Source organism: Diabrotica virgifera, chromosome 8, assembly GCF_917563875.1.
Source record: "Diabrotica virgifera virgifera chromosome 8, PGI_DIABVI_V3a".
Lineage (NCBI taxonomy): Eukaryota > Metazoa > Arthropoda > Insecta > Coleoptera > Chrysomelidae > Diabrotica > Diabrotica virgifera.
Window position 1 is genome coordinate 175785468 of NC_065450.1, and position 22340 is coordinate 175807807.

General features: G+C 33.0%; 1 protein-coding gene across 3 annotated transcripts in view; it reads left to right on the plus strand.

Moving 5' to 3' along the window:
• Positions 1–1791: 1791 nt before the first annotated feature.
• LOC126890514 (telomerase Cajal body protein 1 homolog) overlaps positions 1792–22340 on the plus strand; it is a 44427-nt gene continuing 23878 nt past the window's right edge. Inside the window, exons 1-3 of one of the 3 annotated variants that reach the window (XR_007700345.1) lie at positions 1792–1950; positions 2063–2439; positions 11698–11975. Coding sequence is in view for 2 of the 3 variants with exons in the window: in XM_050659510.1 (XP_050515467.1) it covers positions 2072–2439; positions 11698–11975 (646 nt within the window). In the remaining variant the exon portion in view is untranslated. The remainder of the gene's footprint in view (positions 1951–2062; positions 2440–11697; positions 11976–22340) is intronic. The other 2 variants (XM_050659510.1, XM_050659511.1) reach the window with 2 other exon arrangements.

Here is a 22340-nt window from a genome sequence, read left to right on the forward strand (position 1 = left end):
GATTTTAGTTCAATATAATATATTTTTATATAAACTTGCGTGCATATAGAAATCCGTCCACTTAAAAATTTTGTCATTTTTAATGTCTCATATTTCCTAAACCTGTTGGCAGATTTAAGTGATTTTTATAATATGTTATAGCCTAATTCTTTAACAATACCTCTGTAATAATATTGTTGGTAAACAGTTAAATTTTTATGGTGTACCGGGCATTTAAAAAATACTGAAATTAAAACCCAACTATAGACTCCGGTTTTCTTAACATTCTGTTTTTTTTATTAATTTGCTTATGTTTAACAACTAGATTTGTTCTTTATCAATTCAGGGTGTTTCTAAATAAGTTCGACAAACTTTAAGGGGAAAGGAACAAAATGAAAAATTTTGACGCCTGTATTTTAAAGGTAACCATTTTTTTCGAATTCTGAGAAAACTAATAAGTATTTTTGAAAAATTGAAACGCAGAATAAAAGATTACTTTATTACCGAGGGCCAAAAGTCCCTTAGAATGAATAAAAAGTTTTTTTTAATGACATATTTGAAACTAAAAATCACACTAAATTTTCTTAGGTTTTCACCCCTGTAACTTATTAAAATAAACATAGAAGTTTTCAGGAACTTTGGGTCCTTGGTCCTAACGTAATCTTTCACTCTGCGTTTAAATTTTTGAAAAATACTTATTAGTTTTCTTAGGATTCGAAAAAAATGAATCTCGTTTATATTCTTGTTATTGGTTTTTTTTTTGTATAATAAACGTTACTTACAAGGAATTACTTTTAATATTATTTTGTACAAACTTCCAATTAATAATATTTTCTTGTTCGACTCAAAAAATACTATAAATTTTACCAGAATTTGTACTTTAAAATCGTAGTTTCGAAAGCGGTAGTACGAAAGTCAGACTACGGACATCATCAATTGCGACGTTGCCTTTTTCTCTTCATGGCTTGTAAAGTAAAGGTGGCTATGGTAAATGTCAACTTTAAAGTGAACTTTAGTTACCTAAAGGCCGCGTCCCACCATCAAATAATTTGATCAAACTGGTTTGAGCAACCTGAAAGTGACAGTTAGTGACGTCCCATCCTGAGTGTTCATTGTGGATAATAATGAAAAATTTTAATTTTAAATAAAGTACAAACAAGTTAGACAACTCAATACAAAAAATTTGATCAAACTAGACTGATAGTAAGAGCACAGATTTTTAGAATTTCAAAAAACTGCAATTGTGACGTCACTTTGACGTACTTCCGGAGTTTGCTCAAACTGTTTGATCAAATTATTTGATGGTGAGACGCGGCCTTAATGTTCACTTTAAGTTGATTATGAAACCGGGCATATGTATGCGACCTTGGTCGTGTTTGGCTTGTGTTTTGGCAGTATTTAAGTGAAAATCAAATTTTATTCTAAATTTTTGGAAGTTATTTACTTAAGTTTTAATTGTCTAATTTGTGGTCGTAGAAGTACGATGATAAATTTGATTTAAAATAAATTCAGAAATTTTTTCTAATTTGGCAACCATGTCAACTTAGATCTGTGACGTAGTTAATGACGTATATCGGGATTTATACAGTACGAACCATATTTCCGTCTGTTGGTATCAGTGGGTGCATTCAGCAGACACAATCGCTAACTAATCGATTAGTGATTTTCTGCTGAATGCCACATAAATTGTGACATTCAGCATGTAAATCACAAATCGATTACTAATCGATTACTTAGCGATTGCGTCTGCTGAATGCACCCAGTGTACTGTGTCAGTGTTGCTAACTGACAGTTGACGTTGACTTAAATACATTTCTTTAGTTTTTGTAAACCAAGAAGAAGTGGAAGAAGCGTACAGTCGTACGGTAAAGAAAGAGTGTAAATACTTTTGAATTATTGTGGTTTGCTTTGCTGTTTTCGTTTCATATATTTGAATAGTGGGACTTATGTATTAGTTTTCAGTTAGACGATGTAAATATGATTTAATTTTATTAACGTCTCACATATTTCTTCCGATAAATATACAACTCTAGTGAAGAAGTTCTGTCATAACTCCTTTGTAGGCTCTTAATACCTGTTTTAGGCGTATTTAATGACTACAATGACTGAAGCTGTTTATGAGAGCAGTGCTGTTCCTTATGCTTCGACGTTTCAGTATGCTGAATACAATTTTAAAAACACAGCTTTAGAACTAGCCAGAGCCCAGTGGCCAAACTATGATGATCAACATTACCTTAGGAGTTGCAAGTGGTCCCCTGATGGTACTTGTTTACTCACAATAGTTAGGGGAGCTGGTATGCATGTTATGGAGTTGCCCAATGATTTATATACTGGGGAATCAGTTGGGAGTTGTAGGCCTATTGTTCCTTTAATTCCAGCAGTTAGTGTTCCCGAAGCAGGTCTTATATATGATTATTGTTGGTATCCTGGTATGAATAGTAGTAACCCAGCTACATGTTGGTAAGTTGATAATCATTTACATTTGAATGTTGATGTAAGGACTATTTTACATTTGACTGATCTTTTTTTACAATTATAAATATCTAAGTATCATATATGATATCAGGTGAAATTCAGTGATGAGTGTGCTAATAACTGACAAAATAACTCAAAAGACGAAAAACATAAACTCGTAGAGGTGTGAAATTATCAGTAGAAACCTATAAATTTACATTATATTGATAGTTTCCCACTTGTAAACATATCAGAGGAGTTTGGCAACTGCCACTGTGCCAGGAGAGTTTGACTCCCATATGTCTAAAGGTGGGAAACTATCAACATAATGTAAATTATCATAGTTATTCTTTTGTGTTATTCTACCGGTTATTCGCGCGCATCACTGTATATATGTAGTGCTCTGCCATCTCTTATAGTAGAGGTGGTACAAATACATAATGTACTGATCAGGTTATTGGTTGCATTTTGTTTATTTTTTGTTCACTATGGTTACAAATCTATATTTTAGATGGTATAATAATTTTTAATACTACCCCTGCTGTGGCTCAGTGGTAAGAGAGCCTACTTTTGGATCTAATGGTTGTGAGTTCAAATCTAACCTGGGTAGGAAATCTTTCTTTAATGAAAATTAATAAATAAAAATAATTTCTATCCTTGTGAGATCGGTACTCACTGGAGGCACCGCAGACATTCGGATACAATTAGTGTCCCTGTGTAAAGACAATGAAGTCAACTTTACTAAGTATCAAGACATTTATGAGTAGTCAACACACACACTACACATTACACCAAATGGGCAAAGGACAGCTCTTGGCCCTATTGCGGCCCACAAAAGTATTTAATCCAGCCTGCCGATGGCCCATCAACATGGATAGAAGATAGAATACATATAGCTTTAACACAAAATGCATTTTTTCTATAACTCTAGCCCTCATATAGAATTTCTTGAACTGTGTGGCCCCCTATTATAAAAGTTTGCCCACCACTGCATTACACTATAATCTAATCGCAAAATCAACTATACCATGCCAATCGCCTTAGTTGTCAAGGCATTTAAGCTAAATAAAAAAACATTTAATAACATATGATTTTCTTTGTATATCTTCTTCTTCTTCTATGGCACTACAGCCCAAATTGAGCCTTGGCCTCCTTTATTTTTTCCTCCACCCTTGCTTGTCTGTGGCTGCTCTTCGCCATACACGGACTCCTAAAAGGGCTTGTGTGTCACTGTTTACTGTGTCTTCCCAGCGCTTTCTTGGCTTTCCAACCAGTCTCTTTCCCTGCATTCTAGCATTCAGTGCTCTTTTTGGTAGCCTATCCTCTCCCATTCTTATCACATGTCCGGCCCATTGCAATCTTTGTATTGTAATGAAGTCTGACAGGGGTGTTTCCTTATAGAGTTGATAAAGCTTGTATCAACTTCTGAAGATTCCGTTTTCTCTCACAGGTCCTAGTATTCTCCTCAGTACTTTCCTTTCGAATGTGTCGAGTTTGTTTTTGGATGTTTCTTTCAGGACCCAGGCTTCACTGACATAGCATGTTATTGGTCGAATTAAGGTTTTGTAGATTCTCATCTTTGTATTTCAGTGGACACTTTTAGATCGAAATATATGGGAGAGGGCAAAATAAGCTCTGTTTGCCTGGGTTATTCTCTTCCGTATTTCTCCATCTTCTGATCCGTCGGCATATATTTCTACTCCCAGGTATGTAAACTTTCCAACCGTTCCAATGTCATCTTCATGTATAATGTTTTGTGGGGCTATATTTCTTCTCGTCTGAGTCATTATTTTTGTTTTTTCTGTGTTAATTTCCAGACCCAGCATTTTTGTTTGTGTTTTTAACTCTGTGTATGTTTCCTGTGCTCCTATTGATGTTCTACTCATAATATTAATATAAGCGGCCAATTGAACCGTTCGGTTGGTCAGCAGGTTTCCTCGTCCAGTTTCCATTTGCCTAACCGCATACTCCAGTGCCAGGTTAAACAATGTTGGGGCCAGCCCATCTCCCTGCTTTAGCCCCTGCGAAATTTTGAAATAGTCTGTCCAGTGGTTTTGTATTCGTACACATGCCTGAGTTTTGTCCATTGTGGCCTTGATGAGTCTTATTAGCTTGTGTGGTATTGCCAATTCAGCCAATATATAGTATAGTTTGTTCCTTTTGACTGAGTCGTATGCCTGTTTGAAGTCTACAAACACGTTCCCATGTTCTACATGAAGTCTACGTGTTCCCATGATTTGCACAAGATCTGTTTGACTGTAAATATTTGATCTAGTGTCAATCTTCCCCGTCGGAAGCCCGTCTGATACTCTCCAATAATATTTTCTGCTAGTGGTTGGAGCCGCTGGTTTATAATATACGTGAGGACTTTATATTATGCTGTACATAGTAGAGAGATGCCACAGTAGTTTTTGCACTGGAGTTTGTCTCCTTTTTTATAGATCGGGCATACTATACTTTTCTTCCAGTCATCGGGTATTTTCTCTTCTTGCCATATGTCTTTGATGAGTGCGTGGATGTCACTTGCTAGGTGGTCGCCACCTACCTTATACAATTCTGCTGGTATTTCGTCAACTCCCGGAGCTTTATTGTTTTCTGGGCCTTAATATCTTCGAGAACTTCCTCTATGGTTGGAGCTTCTACTCCATTGTCTTCTTCTTTGAATATCACTTTACATTATTCTAACCTACTTATTTATTTATGGGTCATGGATAGGGTTTTATTTAATTATTTATTTTCATTATCTTTCTCTCACAATTAAAAATTAACACTGTTTCTTAAGGGGGTAGGCGCAAAATTTCAGCTCCAATGCTTTTTAAGTGTATTCATTTGTTTTCGAATCCTGAGAAAACTAATCAGTATTTTTTAAAAATTTAAACGCAGAATGGAAGATTACATTATTACCGAGGCCGAAAGTCCCTGACAACTTCTATAATGTTTATCTTAATAAGTTATAGGTGTGAAAAACGAAGAGAAAATTTGGTGTGATTTTTAATTTCAAGTATCTTATTCAAAAGAAATCTTTCATTCTGCGTTTAAATTTTTCAAAAATATTCATTAGTTTTATCAGGATTCGAAGAAACTAAATACATTTAAAAAGTATTGGAGCCGAAATTTGGTGTTTTTAGTAAATATATTTATTATAATTTTTGTGTTTTTGGATTTGTCTTTGTCAGTAATAGGATAATAGATACATTATCACTTTAAGCCAAGCAGGTTCAGGGCTTGGTTTACAATCTTCCTCCAATCTTGCTTGTTCTTCGCTTTTTCTTTCCAATTGGTTGCATTGAGATACCTCAGGCCATCATTAACTTCATGGCTCCATCTGGTCTTAAGTCTTCATTTTCTCTTTTTACCACCTAGTGTAGCACTTAACCCGTGAGTAGTCACGCCGTTAGATAGAATCTCACATTTTATCATTTTTCGCAATAATTTGATAAAAAATTTTGCAATTTTGAAAAAATTTCGTAAGTGCCTCGAGGAGGGGTGTAGTAATGCGTATGTATTTTTTTTCTTCTTCTTTTTGTGGAATTTATGGCTTTGGGGAGAGCCAATTAGCTTTAATAATTGTTAGAAATAATATTTCTAACATAGCAAGTAAATAAAAATACTATAAAATAAAAATTTGTTGTAAATTCGTATTGTGAGATGAAATCTAACACGCGACTATTCACGTTACAGAAGTGAGCACGAATACTCCCAGGTTAACATGATTTTGGGCATTCTATCTTAGGCCATTCTTTGGACATGTCCTAACCATTCTAAGTCTTTGTGCTCTTACAATTGCAATTATATTAGGATCCTTATAAAATTATTCTAACTCTTTGTTTGTTCTTCACGTCCACTGATTGTTGATCATTTTCCCCCAAATATCCTTTCAAGTATTTTTCTTTCCCATACTTGTAACATTGATTGCTCGGTTTTTGTCATAGCCCAGGTTTCTGAGGCATATGTAACTATTGGTCTTATCACAGTTTTATACATTCTTAATTTAGCTGCTTTGGATATATTTTTGCTTCTGAGTATTCTATTGAGTGCATACATGCAACGATTCCCTGACATTAGTCTTTTGTGTATTTCTTCCCAGATACTTGGTCTACTCGAAAATAATAAGGATAATAAGTACTAAAATATGATGAAATGAAGATTAAAAAGCAATCTTAATACACTCGCGATCATAAAAAGCGGTCACTCGATGAGTTATTCAAGTTCGATGTCTCGAATTATCTAAACCTGTTGTACGATTTAAGTGATTTTTTTAGTATGTTATAGCTTTATTCTCTAACAATATCGCCATAATAATATCGTTGCTAGTCAGGTAAATTGTCATTCTATACCGGGTGTAACAATCATACTGTGTTTATTCCTCAAAGTTCGAAACACCCCTTGGAATGTTTTAGCATAGATAAAATATTGAAATTAAAACTCGATTGTAGCCTTAGGCTTTCTTAACATTTTCTTTTTTGATTTATTTGTTTATGTTGGATCATAAAAAAGTTAGGCATCTTAGTAACTAACCATGTTGTTCATCAATACAGGGTGTTTCTAAATAAGTGCGACAAACTTTAAGGGGCAATTCTGCATGAAAAAATAATGACTGCTTGCTTTATAAACGTATGACCGCAAATTCTTTGCTTTTGAGATACGGGATGTTGAATTTTTTCTTACAAACTGACGATTTATTTATTGCTCTAAAACCGGTTGAGATATGCAAATGAAATTTGGTAGGTGTTAAGAGGTAGTTATGGCGCATTTTTTGACATACAATTAAGAATTTTATATTCACCATTGGCGTGCATACGGGATGTATCTAAAATGTTTGTACCCGTATGCACGTTGGTGAATATAGAATTATTAATTGTATGTCAAAAAATCCACAATAACTGCCTCTTAAGATCTACCAAATTTCATTTGCATATCTCTATTGGTATTAGAGCAATAAATAATAATAATAATAGGAATAAACACATTATGATTGTTACACCCGGTATACAATGACAATTTACCGGTCTGGCAACAATATTATTATAGCGATATTGCTAAAGAATAAGGCTATAACATACTAAAAAAATCACTCAAATCAGACAACAGGTTTAGAAAATTCGAGACACCTAACTTGAATAACTCATCGAGTGACCCGCTTTTTATGATCGCGAGTGTATTATTTGTACAATCTGTCAAAATAATTTATTTTGGTATCAGTTTTATTCCATTGTTAGCTAGCACTGGCCATAGCACACTGAGTTACACCAGTTGTTGCCCGTTAACTGTAGTCAAGTAGTATCAAGGATGGTTATTCTTTGGATGGGGGACCGCTTAGTTAACTATTAAAACTAGTTTAATATTTAAATAAAATACAAATAAACTGTCTAAAATATATTTATTTCATTTAAATTATATATAATAGAAGTATTACGTGTGTACAAAGTACACACACATTCTTTTTTTTTTGTATTCATTAGACTTCACCTCACCACCAACATTAAATTAATAATTTATTCCAATTCCAGCTATATACATCAGCTTTATTCACTCATTATTTGATAGAAACCTCTCATAATTTCTTAAAATCTTTTATTTCTTGCTATATTCATCCATATCTGAGATGTGAATTTTTTTAGATCATGTGCCCATCAAATTTGTGGTTTTCCTTGTCCTTGTCCAGTAATTAAGAGCTGAAATTAACCAATCTTTTATAAGAAAAGTCAAAGTTTTCAACAAAATTTTTAGCTAGAAAAAATATTACAAATTGTTTAAACAGAAGTGTTATAAACAAAGATTATTTTGCATTCCGAGTAAAAAATAATGGAAGTAGCGGCTGGCGTAGCGGAATGAGACTGAATTCGCGCGCTATTACACTAATAGCCGGTATAGGTGAAATTTGCTAGTCATTTTAGGCACGATAAGAGCCTAAACTTAAATAGTAGAACTTAAAAGAAAACGTATGAACACTATGCTCTCACGTTTTAGTGACGCACATGCGTCGACAGTCCGCATTCCTACTCCACTGTTATATAATTTTGACACTAATGACATTTATCAAATTTTGAAACTAGTGACATTTCATAGGTTAATTAAGTTATATCGGCGACTTTTGTGTTTTCTGTGTTATTCCTTTAACTTTTAGATTGTTAGTCTGATTTTATATAAAAAGCAGTTGTTTTTGGAACTCTTTAGCGACATATTAATTTAATATAATATTTATGGATTACCGTTGAGGGTCGACTAGATCAACCAAAAAAGAAGATGTATTTGGTTATTATTCTAGTGACTTTCTTGGGTGTGAATCTGTCTTTTTAGTTTACTCCTCTTGGTTAAAAAATAAACTATAATTTTAACCCACCATCCCCTTCCTCCTTCCGCCACCATCAAAACTTCATTTTTCGCCTTTGTTTTTTTTTTAGGTGGAATGCAATCAATTTTTAAATTTCAAAAATATTCACACGCACAATTGTGGCTTTTAAAAAACATGTCTCTTTTTATGGAACTGTAAATTGAGTGTACATAACCTCTAATTAAATTTTTTTTTTTCGGAAAAAAACGTATAACTTTGTTTTGGGGATGGCTGCAAGTCTAACTTTTTGTAATCTTGTGTATTTTATCAAACACTATATTCCTAATTTTTATAAGATTTTTCGTAAGGCTCGCCACTTTCAAAAATCCGAAAAACTGTTTTTTAGATGTTTTTTTGGGGATTTTCCCTATTTTATAGACTTCAAAATAGATCAAATGAATGTATCAAAGTCAATTGTGTTTTTATAGGTTATATGAAAATTGAAGTAACTGAGTTCCTTAGAATATTTAAAAATGGGAAAAACACGTTCAAACCACTAAAACACAGTTTTTTTTTTTGGATTATTGAACGTGTCGAACCTCAAGGAAAAGTCTGAAAAAATTATAAATATAGTGTTTGATAAAATACATTAAATACAAGATTAACAAAATTAGACCTGCAACCATCTCCAAAAAAAGTTATAGGTTTTTCTCTGAAAAAAAAATTTTTTTTGAGGTGATGTATACTTAACCTACAGGTCCATAAAAATAGACATATTTTGTAAAAGCCTCAATTATGCGTGTGAATTTTTTGAAATTTAAAAATTGATTGCATCCCACCTAAAAAAAATAAAATCGCGAATTTTTTTTTGGTTTTTGATGGTGGGGAGGGTTAAAATTACGTTATTAAGTATTACTAGTCTTATTTGTTAATCGCATAGAACTTAAAAAGTGAAATAAATTGAATTCTGTTAGTGCGGGGGTACCTTTTAATTTATTTATCCCGTCCATAAGTGGAAACTTTGATGCGCCACTGTCGACGCATGTGCGTCACTAAAACGTAACGGCATAGTGTTCGTACGTTTTCTTTTAGGTTCTAGTATTTAAGTTTAGGATCTTATCGTGCCTAAAATGACTAGCAAATTTCACCTATACCGGCTATTAGTGTAATAGCGCGCGAATTCAGTCTCATTCGGCTACGCTAGCCGCTACGTCCACTATTTTTTACTCGGAACGCAAAATACTCTTTGTTTATAACACTTCTGTTTAAACAATTTATAATATTTTTTCTAGCTAAAAATTTTGTTGAAAACTTTTACTTTTCTTATAAAAGATTGGTTAATTTCAGCTCTTAATGTTGTTAATTAACGTATGCTTTTTCTCATGAGGATCTTTCAGTGCGTCACAGTTTTTCGCTTTCTTTTTAACGCGTTAAATTGCATGTGACAGAAAAAAACGCACGTCGGTGATTAAATTTCGTCGGTGACATTTATAACATTTATTCTAGTTGTCAATAGATGGCGCTATAATCGAAAAAAAATTATTTACTAATTATATAATATATCTACGAATATAATCTGTTCAATTTATAAGACTATACAAATCAAAGAAAATACCATTTTATAAATGCAATAAACACAATTAATTTGATTTTATGCCAAGCTGCAAATAAAATGTGACAACTGTCAGATTTAACTAAAATGTCATGTCACTAAAATGTATATTATCACGGACTTACCTTTTTTTCTATCATTTGTGACGCACTGAAAAATGCTCATGAAAAGAAGCATAACAGTGATTTTTTTAAAGAGGCCTTCTCAACTCCCCAAGGCGGTAGGACTTTTAATTTTTTTTAAAGTTGTGTATTTTAATCAGCTTTCCGTATTTTTTATTGCCATTTAATTTGATCTAATTTCCACGGAGTTATTGTAATTGTTTATAAGCTTAAAAAGTGCTATTTATTAACAAAAAATTTTGAGTACATAAATGTAACTTTTTTTTTTAATTTTTTTCATAGGCTATTAGTATACATCTTAACGAAGGAAATAAGCCCCAGATCACTGAAATCCAGTCAACCAAATTAACTGGACCAGCCTCAGAAATTAGCTCGTTTTTCAAAAAATGTTATAAACAAATTCAATTTCGCAAAAACATTATTTTAACATTATATATTTAACAGATCTGGACCATTTTTGCACACCATTCAAACACCATAATACCCTCAAGTTTAGACACATCTAAACAAATTTTAATCAACAGTAAAATTGTTATTAACAAGATCCAAAAACAGCGATTTTGTCGGCCGTTTTGCAATAACTTTTTTGTTTATTAACCGATTTTCATTTAGCGTATCTCATTCGATGTATCTTTTTTGTCTGAAAAAGTTACCTGTGAACGTCAAATCTCTAAATCAACAAGTTTTTAAGTTATGAGCAAAAAACTAAGTTTGACGTTTTTGTTGTTAATTTAAAAATTGTTCCAATAAAAAATTGATGAATCCCAAGATGGTAGTCTTTTTGTAACATCTCATACTACACATTTCAACTGTAAAACCCTGCCCTTTCAGTTACATCGAGTAAAAACCTAACTTGATTGATCTACTATGGAATTTCCTTTGATAGAGCCTAATCGCCAAAACCTGTAACATGAAATTTCGATTTTGAGTTTTGGCCACAAATATGAGGCATTTGAAATACGCCTAAAAACGCTAAGTGTAAACTTTCACACTACAAATAATAATAGGGTGAATAAACTGTATATTAGACAAAATGTTCTGCATTATCTGTATCCTGTATAACATTATACATATTGAACATTAAATACATATTAAATTTTGTTAAAAATATTTAAACAAAATAAAATATAATTGACTTTATGAACGATTTTCAGACTTGGTATAACATGGAGAATTTTCTAAATTCAAAGTCTGGTGTAGTAGGTACATTAATTCCCTGTCTGTTTCTAAAAGTATTAAACCTATTTTTCTTTTAGTTGGTTATCTAGTGGTCATAGTGGGCCAATACATCTTTGGGATGCATTTTCCGGAGAACTGAGATGTACCTATAGAGGTTACAACAATCAAGATGAGGTAGAACCAGCCATTAGTGTCACATTTTCTGCAGATGGGCAGAATATATTTTGTGGATATAAGAAAAATGTTAAAATTTTTGACACAGGTAGACCTGGTAGGGATTTCGTTGAATATCCAGTATCGCACCAAGCTTCTTGTCTAGTAGCAAGTCCAGCACAACCCGGAGTAGTAGCCATAGGTAATGTAATATAAACAATAGTTGATATTGTGTTTATGAGAATATTATAGAATAATTAAAAATTTTTATTGCCAGTGACAATATCGAGGGGTTCGAGCGAAAACCTGATAACTAACAAAACCATTGTTTAGATTAAAATCGCGATTAAAGATTTTAGGAAGTTTGAAGCCGATTTAAAATCGTCATAGGAAGTTGTATCAAACATTTGTTATAGCCAAATGGTAGAGAATTTAAGGTTTAGTTAAAATAATTTATTTTAAGTTTAATTTATAAAAACGTATTTACAAAAAAAAAATAAAACGTGATATTTATCTGGTTTTACCTTGTTGAATGCGTATAACATTTGATTTTATTGGTTTTTATTTTTAATTTTTTTAATTAATTAATAAAATTTAACTGCATATGGTTCCAACATAAAAAAATAATCTACATTATTTTTAGAAAATTAAAAGGTAAAATGTCTTCTTCCGATTATTCTCCCATCATTGCGTCTGTGGTTGCTTTTTGGGATGAAATTTGTTTTTGCCTTTTAGGGCGTAAAGTAGGAGTTTCTTTTTATTCAAACCAATATCTTCTGATAATTTTATTAACTGGTTAAAGTTTTCCGCGATTGTCTTCTTTAGAATATCATCCAGTAGAATCACTGTTAGCTACAGTATTTATTATATCATCTGATATACACAGCGTTTTTGTAAAAACCCTTTTTTTCACACTGGAATTCATTCATGATAAGCTAGTGGAAAGAAACATTTTGCTAAATGTTAGGTCCTTTCTTTGGGTAGTTTTAGGGACAAGTCTGGTTCTAATTAGGTTGACAGTTATATTGTCCAAAATAAAAAAAATTCTAGACTAGACTACTATTTCTAGAGTCCAGTAATATCTACTGAGTTTGTTTCTATAGTCTTCAGGCAACTTTTCAGTACATTTAAATTTACTACAATTGATTTGCTGTGGTACCTTGGAAGCTCTGACTTTGTTTATCGTTGTAAATATGGGCCCCATTCTAACTGTCTTTTTTTTTTCGTAATATTCAATTTCCAATTTACGCCATCTTTTATTAGGTTTTCGCAGGCAAAAAGTGTGCTGAAATTTAATAAACTATCATAGTCTAAAATTCTTTATTGGATTTTCGCATGAATATATTTTGTCAAAATTAACAATTTTGTAATTTTCATCTCCGATAAAATTAATTATATCGGTTTTTAACTCAGAAACATTTCTAATAAAGTAACTTTACACAGGAAAAAGAAAATAAATGATTCTACGGGAATCTCATATTATGAATTATGTTTACAACCAGAGCTGGACCGGGTACTTGTTATATTTGAGGAACGAGTACCGAGTACATTGCTCAAGAAAAGTACTCAGAGTACAATACTCAAAGTACAATTACCCGAATTTTTCGTCTAGAGTTATGAAAACATAAAATAAAAAAAGAATTTAAAAAATTAATCATAGATTAATAATCAGTGTAACTCACTGATTAATTTTATTGGCTTTTAAGATAACTAACTTTCCATTAGTTAGAGCATTTCTTCGTTCAAAGCATCCATAGAAAATTCTGCATTTTTTAAAACATTATACCAACGCAATTTAAACTTAGGATGGACAATTGTGGACATAATGGCGTCTTCCGATGACAAATTAAGTATTTCAGAGAACCTTTTCTCCAAGTTCTGCATACATATTTTTAGAAAAAAATCACCGCCAGAACTCAGTGTTTGAAGCAATAACTTCTCCCATTTATTCCTCAAAGATGGCAGACTTGGAAGTAAGTACCCATAAAAGACACATTCTTCTGCTTGCAGTACATCGTGGGTTGCAGCGAGAGGTTTCAAGACCATAGCCATCCAGTACTCCTCTCCAAGTACAGCAACTCAGTTTCTTTAAAGTTTATTATATCAAGCCTTAATTCAGTCAATTTGTACTCTACGAGCTCCCTAGTGGGAAAGTTTTGGGGTAGTTCTGATTTCTTTCATTATATATGTATTTTGGGCTGCTGAATTTGAATATGAGGTTTGCGGACAAAATTTCTTGACGGAACATTGAAAAAATCGCGAAAAAAGCGAAAAATGTCTGCTTTTTTCCGCTTTTTTGCTAAAATCTGGAAAACTATTAACTTTTAGTAAATAGGCTGTTAACAGAAATTAAAGTACTTAAAATTTTCTACAAATATTACTATTTACTTTTTTTTTAAGACGAACCGTTTGGTCTAAAATGCAAGTTGAAAATTGACAATTTTTAACGGTCTCGGCAAAACCCACTTCTTACATTCCAAAACTTTATTTTTTATTAGAATGCTGTCATTTGATAAATGTCTCCTAATTTTCTGTACAAATAATAAATGTTAGTTTATAATATGAATATGGTATGTCTCTTGTGACAGCTTCCACGAATCGATTGCATCCTAAGCGGCCGGGAATGTCTCTGCTTTTCCTTTAGAGCCACAGAAGATCAGGCACAGATGATGGAGTCACAGTTTCAGTTGGTGTGAACATTCCCTTCGGATATATTATCTCGATTCCTGATAAACCTTGAGGTTTTGTCCTTTCAAAATGTATTAGTTGAACAGCTCCCTGACTTCCATAAACCTCAGGCGCGGGTTTAGTTTTTAACCGAGGAATGAACTGGTTAGGAGCTACTGCATGTTTTGGTGCAATACAAAAAATGCCACCCATGACGTGAAAAGTGTGGTATCCATCGATTGTATGTACGTTAAAATCAGCGTTATCGTACACCTGTTGTGTAAAACACGGCTATTCAATTTTCTGCGGATCGCTTGCGATTGCTGACACTTCCAGACAAGCAACGCGCTTGCTCAAAGTCTTGTAGCAGCAGTAAGGCCCAGATAATTCGTCTCACCATTCCTTGCAGGGTTGGCAGGTTTCTCTACAAAAAGTACTTCTCAAGAAAATAGGTTGATGTAGTTTCCTCTTTGGGGTTTTGTTCATCCTATACAGAAGCTGTTCGCCTGGAAGTGTCAGCATTCGCAGGCGATCCGCAGAAAATTGACCTGCCGTGCTTTACACAGCAGGTGTACGATAACGCTGATTTTAACATAATACATACAATCGACGGATACCACACGTTTCACGTCATAGATGGTATTTCTTGTATTGCACCAAAACATGCAGTAGCTCCTAACCAATCCATTCCTCGGTTAAAAACGAAACCCGCGCCTGAGGTTTATGGAAGCCAGGGAGCTGTTGAACTAATTCATTTTAAAAGGAAAAAACCTCAAGGTTTATCAGAAATCAAGATAACAGATCCGAAGAAAATGTTCACACCAATTGAAACTGTGACTCCATCTATGCCTGATCTTCTGTGGCTCTAAGGGAAAAGCAGAGACATTCCCAGCCTCTTAGGATGGAATGGATTCATGGAATCTGTCACAAGAGACATACCGAATGAACTAACATTTATTATTTGTGCAGAAAACTAGGAGAAATTTATCAATTGACAAGCATTCTAATAAAAAATAAAGTTTTGGAATGTAAAAAGTGTGTTTTGCCGAGACCGTTAAAAATTGGCAATTTTCAACTTGCATTTTAGACCAAACGGTTCGTCTGAAAAAAAAGTAAATATTGATATTTGCAGAGAATTTTAAGTACTTTAATTTCTGTTAAGAGACCATTTACTGAAAGTTAATAGTTTTCGAGATATAAGCAAAAAAGCCAGAAAAAGCAGAAATTTTACGATCTTTTCGCTATTTTTTCAATGTTCCGTCACGAAATTTTGTCCGCAAACCTCATATTCGGATTCAGCAGCCCAAAATACATATATAATGGTAGAAATCAGAACTACCCCAAAACTTTCCTAGTCAAAACACAATTTTATTGAATTACCTTTGAAAAAAAGACTTGACTTGACGAATGTACTGGTGCTGAAAACCGCGTTTGCGTGTTGCTATTAATTTGCTCTCCCACATGCAACGACAAGGTTAGACTTGCAAAAAGTACTAGGAAAATGTACTCGTATAATAAACGCGGGTACCGGGTATTTTTATGCCCATTTTATAGCCCATATGCTACGGGTGACGGGTACAAGTACCGAGTACTTTATTTAAACTGTACTCGGGTACTGGGTACTGAGTACCCAAAATGTACTTGGAGTAAAAAATTCGGGTACTTGTACCCGGGTATTGCCCAGCTCTGTTTACAACAAAGAATTTTTATTAGTAAAGTTATATATCGGCTGCTGTTATTTAAAAATATGAGTTAACGGTTTTTACCATGTTTGGTTTTTATCAATTATTGTGCTTAAGAATGTCAATACCAATTTAAAATATTTATCAGTGGTAGAAGACGTGTTTTTAATACAGAAGAAATAAAAATACCGGATTTCACAATTTTGTCATTTACCGGGTTTTAGCTCGAACCCCTCATATATTGTAATGTTAAAACTAAACGCATGTTTCCTTAATATACAATTTTATTTAAAACGAATTTATTTGTACAATATAGTTAAAATTCCGATAAGGACCCCTCTAAATATGTAAAGGATATAGATGGACTCCGTTGTCTGTGTTATCCTTTACAAGATAAGCACCCCTTTTGTTCGAGCAGGGAAGCCATGTTGCCCCTTTGCCCCATAAGTTAATCTATTAACATTGATCTAGTGTGTCGCATCAAAATTTAAATATTTGCTTGAAATAAATTGATTACTATGATAATTTCTTATAGAATTGTGATGTGTTATCACATACTAGTGTAGGAAACAAAGGTTCAATCTTGCAAAATGGGCACAAGTCCGGTTTTATTTTTTTTCTGGTATATCAAGGGGTGCTTATTATAAGACTAACTTTTTCTGAAAAAATTTCGCCCCGGAACCCCCCTTTTCGCCGCTTTAAATGGGGTAATTTGCGGTTTTTGCGGAACGTAGCCCTTCCTGTACCTTTTACAAAAAATTTCTTTCACAGAAATATGAAGAGGACTATATTTTCTACGATTTATTTCCCGACAGCATCTGTCTATCATCCACCGTTTAGCGGGGATGGCGCCCCAAAGTTGACAAGTTTTAAAAAAATATATATTTTTCCCTAACTGTAACGGAAATTAAGAAGAAATCTTGCGGCAATTATTCACAAATAATTGATTGATTTTTTGGTATAGGTTTCACTTAACCCTTAAACGCCCAACCTTTTTTAGGTTCCATGTACGCCCAAGGGTGGGTAAAAAATGTCCACCTCGAAAATAGCTATATTCCGTTCGCAATTTGTTAAGAGCACGAAATGAGGGTCAATGCCATAAAACGGCCGTAAGTGTCGTAAAATCATAGGCGGAGGTTCCTGAGGTATTTATTAATGTGTTTAAAATCAAAATGTTTATCAATATTCTATTTTGAATAAAATAACGTTTTTAATAATTATTTACTTAGCAAAAAAAAAATTAAAACGTTCAACGCTAATGTTTGATAATTTAACCGTTACAAATTTTGTAAATAAGATTATCTTTAGAGATCTCTTTGCATATTTCAATACTAAACCTTCAATGTACATTATTTAATATTAAGACGTGACTTATGAAGAAACTTAAAATTTTGACTTCTGTACAAGTACAATAATATGCAATACCTTTGGAATTCATACCTGAAGCTGAAGAAAGGTATAGAGATACCGTCTTTGGCGCTTTGGCCTCGCCTCTTAGTTTATATTCGAAACTTGAATCGAAAAGGTTTTTTTAGGAACGAAAACAATTTTTTTGTTTAGTACGTTTTTGACCGCATTTAATCGAATATTAATTTCTTTTGCGAATTTTGTGCAGTGCGTGAGTAGTGTTTTTGAAGTTATACTTCTTTACGATCGTGAGTGAAATTTTTTAATTCCCTGGCGCAGGCGCATACAGACAGTATGTAGTTCGTTGCTAATCTTTCAAGATAGGTATGTATATATCAGCGCAAATAAGTCATTAAAAGAATATATTAGTGTTTTTAGTAAATGTATTATTTATTATAATTTTTGTGTCTTTGGATTTGTCTTCGTCGGTAGTAAGATAATAAAATATCTAGGTATAACATTTTTATACTTCACTTGATCTATTTGTCACCGTGTTGTGTAATTATATCCGAGACGTTACTGGTTACTTACAAGGGGCTCGATAGCTTGGTTAGTAGAGCATTGAACCAGAGATCGAGAGGTCCCGGATGATTCATATTTTTTTTTAATTTTTGGTTGTTTTAATAAAAAAATTTTGAAAGTGGTAGGTAAGAAAGTTAGTTTAATACTTAAATAAAATACAACTAACCTGTTAAGTATATTATTTATTTCGTTGAAATTATATAATACGTACGTACAAAGTACACACACATTCTTTTTTCCATATTCCTACAAACATATACTTACCTTTCGTTCGTGCTTGTTTTTGTTATTGCTTGCGATGGCTTCATCATCATCAACGTCATCAAGTTTTACACCGGTGCTATTGCGTACAGTCAGTAAGTCTGTCTATTCACCAAGAGAGAAGACTATTGTTCTGAACGTTCACGATGCTCTGGTTTTTCAGAATCCCACAAACACTGTTCGGAACATAATCGAGAGTTGTGCCAACACGACGCTCGTAGCAGCGTTAACAATATATAGGTTCCTATCAGAAAGAAAAAAACAAGGTATAACTAACCTAAACACAAATGAACACTTGAAGAGGGGAAAAAGCCTGTTGAAATTAATGAATTTGCCAAAAATATTATTCGAAGGAAAATTCACGGATTTTTTTTCAAAAAGGAAATACCCAACCTTAACAAAATTTTACAAGAAGTTAAAGACGATCCTGATTTGCCTAATATCGGACGAACCAAACTGTGGGAAGTTTTAAAAGAATTAAATTTCCGGTGGGAGAAATCAGACCGAAAATCAGTTTTGATTGACCGCGAAGAGATAATATGTTGGAGAAGACATTATCTAAGATCCATACGAAAATTCCGGGCTGAAGGAAGGCCAATCTACTATCAGGACGAAACTTGGGTAAATGCAGGTCATACTCTAACAAAAATTTGGTCAGATAAAAATATATTAAGCTCCAGGCAAGCGTTTATAGAAGGTTGGTCTACTAGTATTTCCCCACCCTCTGGTAAAGATAGTAGATTAATAATTTCTCACCTTGGCAGTGAAAAAGGATTTCTTATGGACGGTTTGTTGGAATTTCAATCCAAAAGCACAAAAGATTATCACGAGGAGATGACAGCTGATGTTTTCGAAGAGTATTTTGAGCAGATGATTGAACATATACCACCAAATTCAATTATAGTATTAGACAATGCACCTTATCATTCAAGACTAGTAGAAAGACTTCCAACGACTGCGTGGAAGAAACAAGATGTCCTTGACTGCCTGAGGAATAAGTCTCTGACTTACGAAGATGGAATGGTTAAAGCGGAACTTTTAAAAATTGCCCGGCAACACAAATCTAAGTACAAGAAATATGTAGTTGACAAAATGGCGGAAAGGCGAAACATCACAGTCCTTAGACTTCCACCCTACCACTGTGAAATAAATCCAATTAAACTCATTTGGGCCCAAAATGAAAGGTTATGTGGCTAGAAAAAAATACATCATATAAAATACAAGCTGTGCGTGAATTGTTATATGGATAGCGCTTATCAAAAAGGTACCAACAGCCATTTTGCAGTTTTGAGTAAATTAAGATTAAAGATTTATCAGTTTTAAAAATCGGCATTTTATCATTTTTTAAGTTTCTCAATTTTTTTAGGGGAAAGATTGAGTTTAGATATTTGTCTTCTATAAAAAAATATAATAAAATAGTTTTTCTCTTTTTTGTAGTATGAAATGGCGCTTGGTTCTTTTTTGATAAAATCTAAATAATGTATATGAATCTGTTTAAATACTAATTTTAGGATTTGGATCTTTTATATAAAACTACTGTTTACGTGGATCCTTTTATTAAATAACAGAACATTAATAAGTTGTTCGTACCATTCAATTATAACCTTTTTTTAATAACCTGTCAACATTCATTAAGCGTTCATTACATTTTAATGTACATTTACACTGAAAGTCGATATATGTTTTTGTTCCTTCAATATTCCTTTCAGTGTGTAGTGTTTTTTGTTACCGTCTTTTAATTTTTTTTCTGGATTTAAAAGACTGTCCGGGATATTTTGCAAATCCCCTTTCTTTAGTCGACCTGTTAGACGAGTGTGGTGTTGTGGTTCATCTTCTTGTTCATCATCTTGTTCTTGGTCTGTAGAGTCAAATCAGACTCATCAGCTTCTTTAATCATCTTATATATTTCAGCACTTCTTAAAGAGGATTATCAGAAGGACTCTACGAAAACACGTTAATCAAAAGAAAACCAAATGATTGAAATAAATTGTCAAAAGGAATCCAAGCGACATGCGACATGATAAAACTTTCGTCGCTTGGATCCGTTTAGAGATAAACAGAGTCCTATAATTCATAACACGCAACTTGGTAACCTTTGCCAAAAGAGGTCTCTGACGTTTAGTTGGTGCTTGGGACTTTTTAGATAAACAAAGTTTAATATTATCGGCCAGTTAATGTAATTAAGTCAGAAATGGCAATTTGGCGCTTGGTACCTTTTAGATAAGCGCTATCCATATGAGTCTTTAGGATATATTACAGAACAAAACTGGCGAGATGCAGTAAGACATGTAATGGAAGAAGAACAAAAAATGTGGGATCTTGACAACATAATTGATGCGACTGTAGAGATACAACCGATAATTATTAACCTGCAAGACGACTCGGATTCCGAAGATGATCCTGTTTATTTTGAATTTGAATAGTTTTGTAATCGTAATTTAGTTTAGTCATATAGTCGAAAAAAAAAGTGAGTTACCTGGAAAGTTTTCCGGGAGTTTTAAAAATTGGTTATTTTGTGGATTTTATGCTCTTTTTGAATTTCAACTTTGCTACGTCGTATCTCCGCCGCTCGCGCCGCCATATTGAAAATGTGGCGCCAAATAACAGTTTTTTTGGGAATACATCCTTTCCGACGCATTTTACGAAAAAATCATTTATGCACAAAATGAAACTAGAAAAAATGTCCTACTAAATTTCGGTCTGCGATATCTCGATCGATGCTTAGGACGTTCCTGGTATATCAGGAACTGCAAAACGAAGGAGATTGCTCTAAATTTGTAAATTAATAAATACATCATATGTGGATTAGGCCTACAGGGGAAACCACAATAAAAAAAACGCGCCGCTTACTCTACCAATGAGTTTTTTTTTTCAAAACGTCTATTGAAATATATTTTGCAGCGCTCGTACGCCAAATACGATTAATTTTATGAAAAAATTAAAATTATGTAAATTGTGGGAAATTTTTTCTAGTTTAATTTTTTACATAAATGTTTTTTCGTAAAATGCGTCAAAAAGAAGATATTCCCAAAACACTGTTATTAGGCGCCATTTTTTAAACATGGCGGCGGAGATACAAGGTAGCAAGGATACAAGGTAGCATATAAGGTACCGAAATCCATTAAATTACCAATTTTCAAAACTCCCGGAAAACTTTCCAGGTAAAACTACCAAATGATTGGACTAATTTGTATAATTTAAAAATAGGTATTAATTAAATAAATGTACATATGTTTTACAAATTGCAAGTAACTTTTTATTTTTGAATTGTTTATTTTTGAATAAAATATAGAAATTTTATTAAAACAAAAATACAATTTACCTACGTAGTTACCGTTTAAAAAATATATTTATTTAGTTTAAATAAAAAATGTTTTAATTATATACTCTACGGCCCTGGTCAATCATCTGCACCCAAAATATACCTACATAATCCGATTTAACTTTTACAGGTCTATTGTATTCCTTCAGATACAAGGTGGGTTAGTCGAAAACATCTTAAACTGCCAGTTTTAGGTTGGATTCCGTTATTATAAATCATTTTGCCTACCCTCTCTGTATTTAAGCCCACTAATGAGGGTTAAACTTGTACGTGCCTGTACTGAGCTCTTAAGAAATTGCGGACAGACTAATAAATTTATTGAGAGTTGTTGGAAATGGATTAAACTTAAGATTCTTATGCTTAATAAACACAGCATCTTCTAAAATATTAATATAAACAATTTACAAACCTTACAACAAAATTACAAGGTACATCAAAATTAACATACCAGTAAAAGCCACTAATTCAGATTTGTCGATTTTCTCCACATTCTTCCTTTGAACCTCCTCATTGGAGGATAATTATGTAGATTATGTAATTATACGTCGATAATTATATGGATTATCTTCCTACCAACGAGAAATTATATAGAAACCTTTAGTAACAAGTTTTACCAAGGGTGTACTTTTTATGCCCACCCATATTTAACTCAAGATGCTACTTTTATTTTCAAAAATATCGGTAGAACCAAATTAACATTCGATAA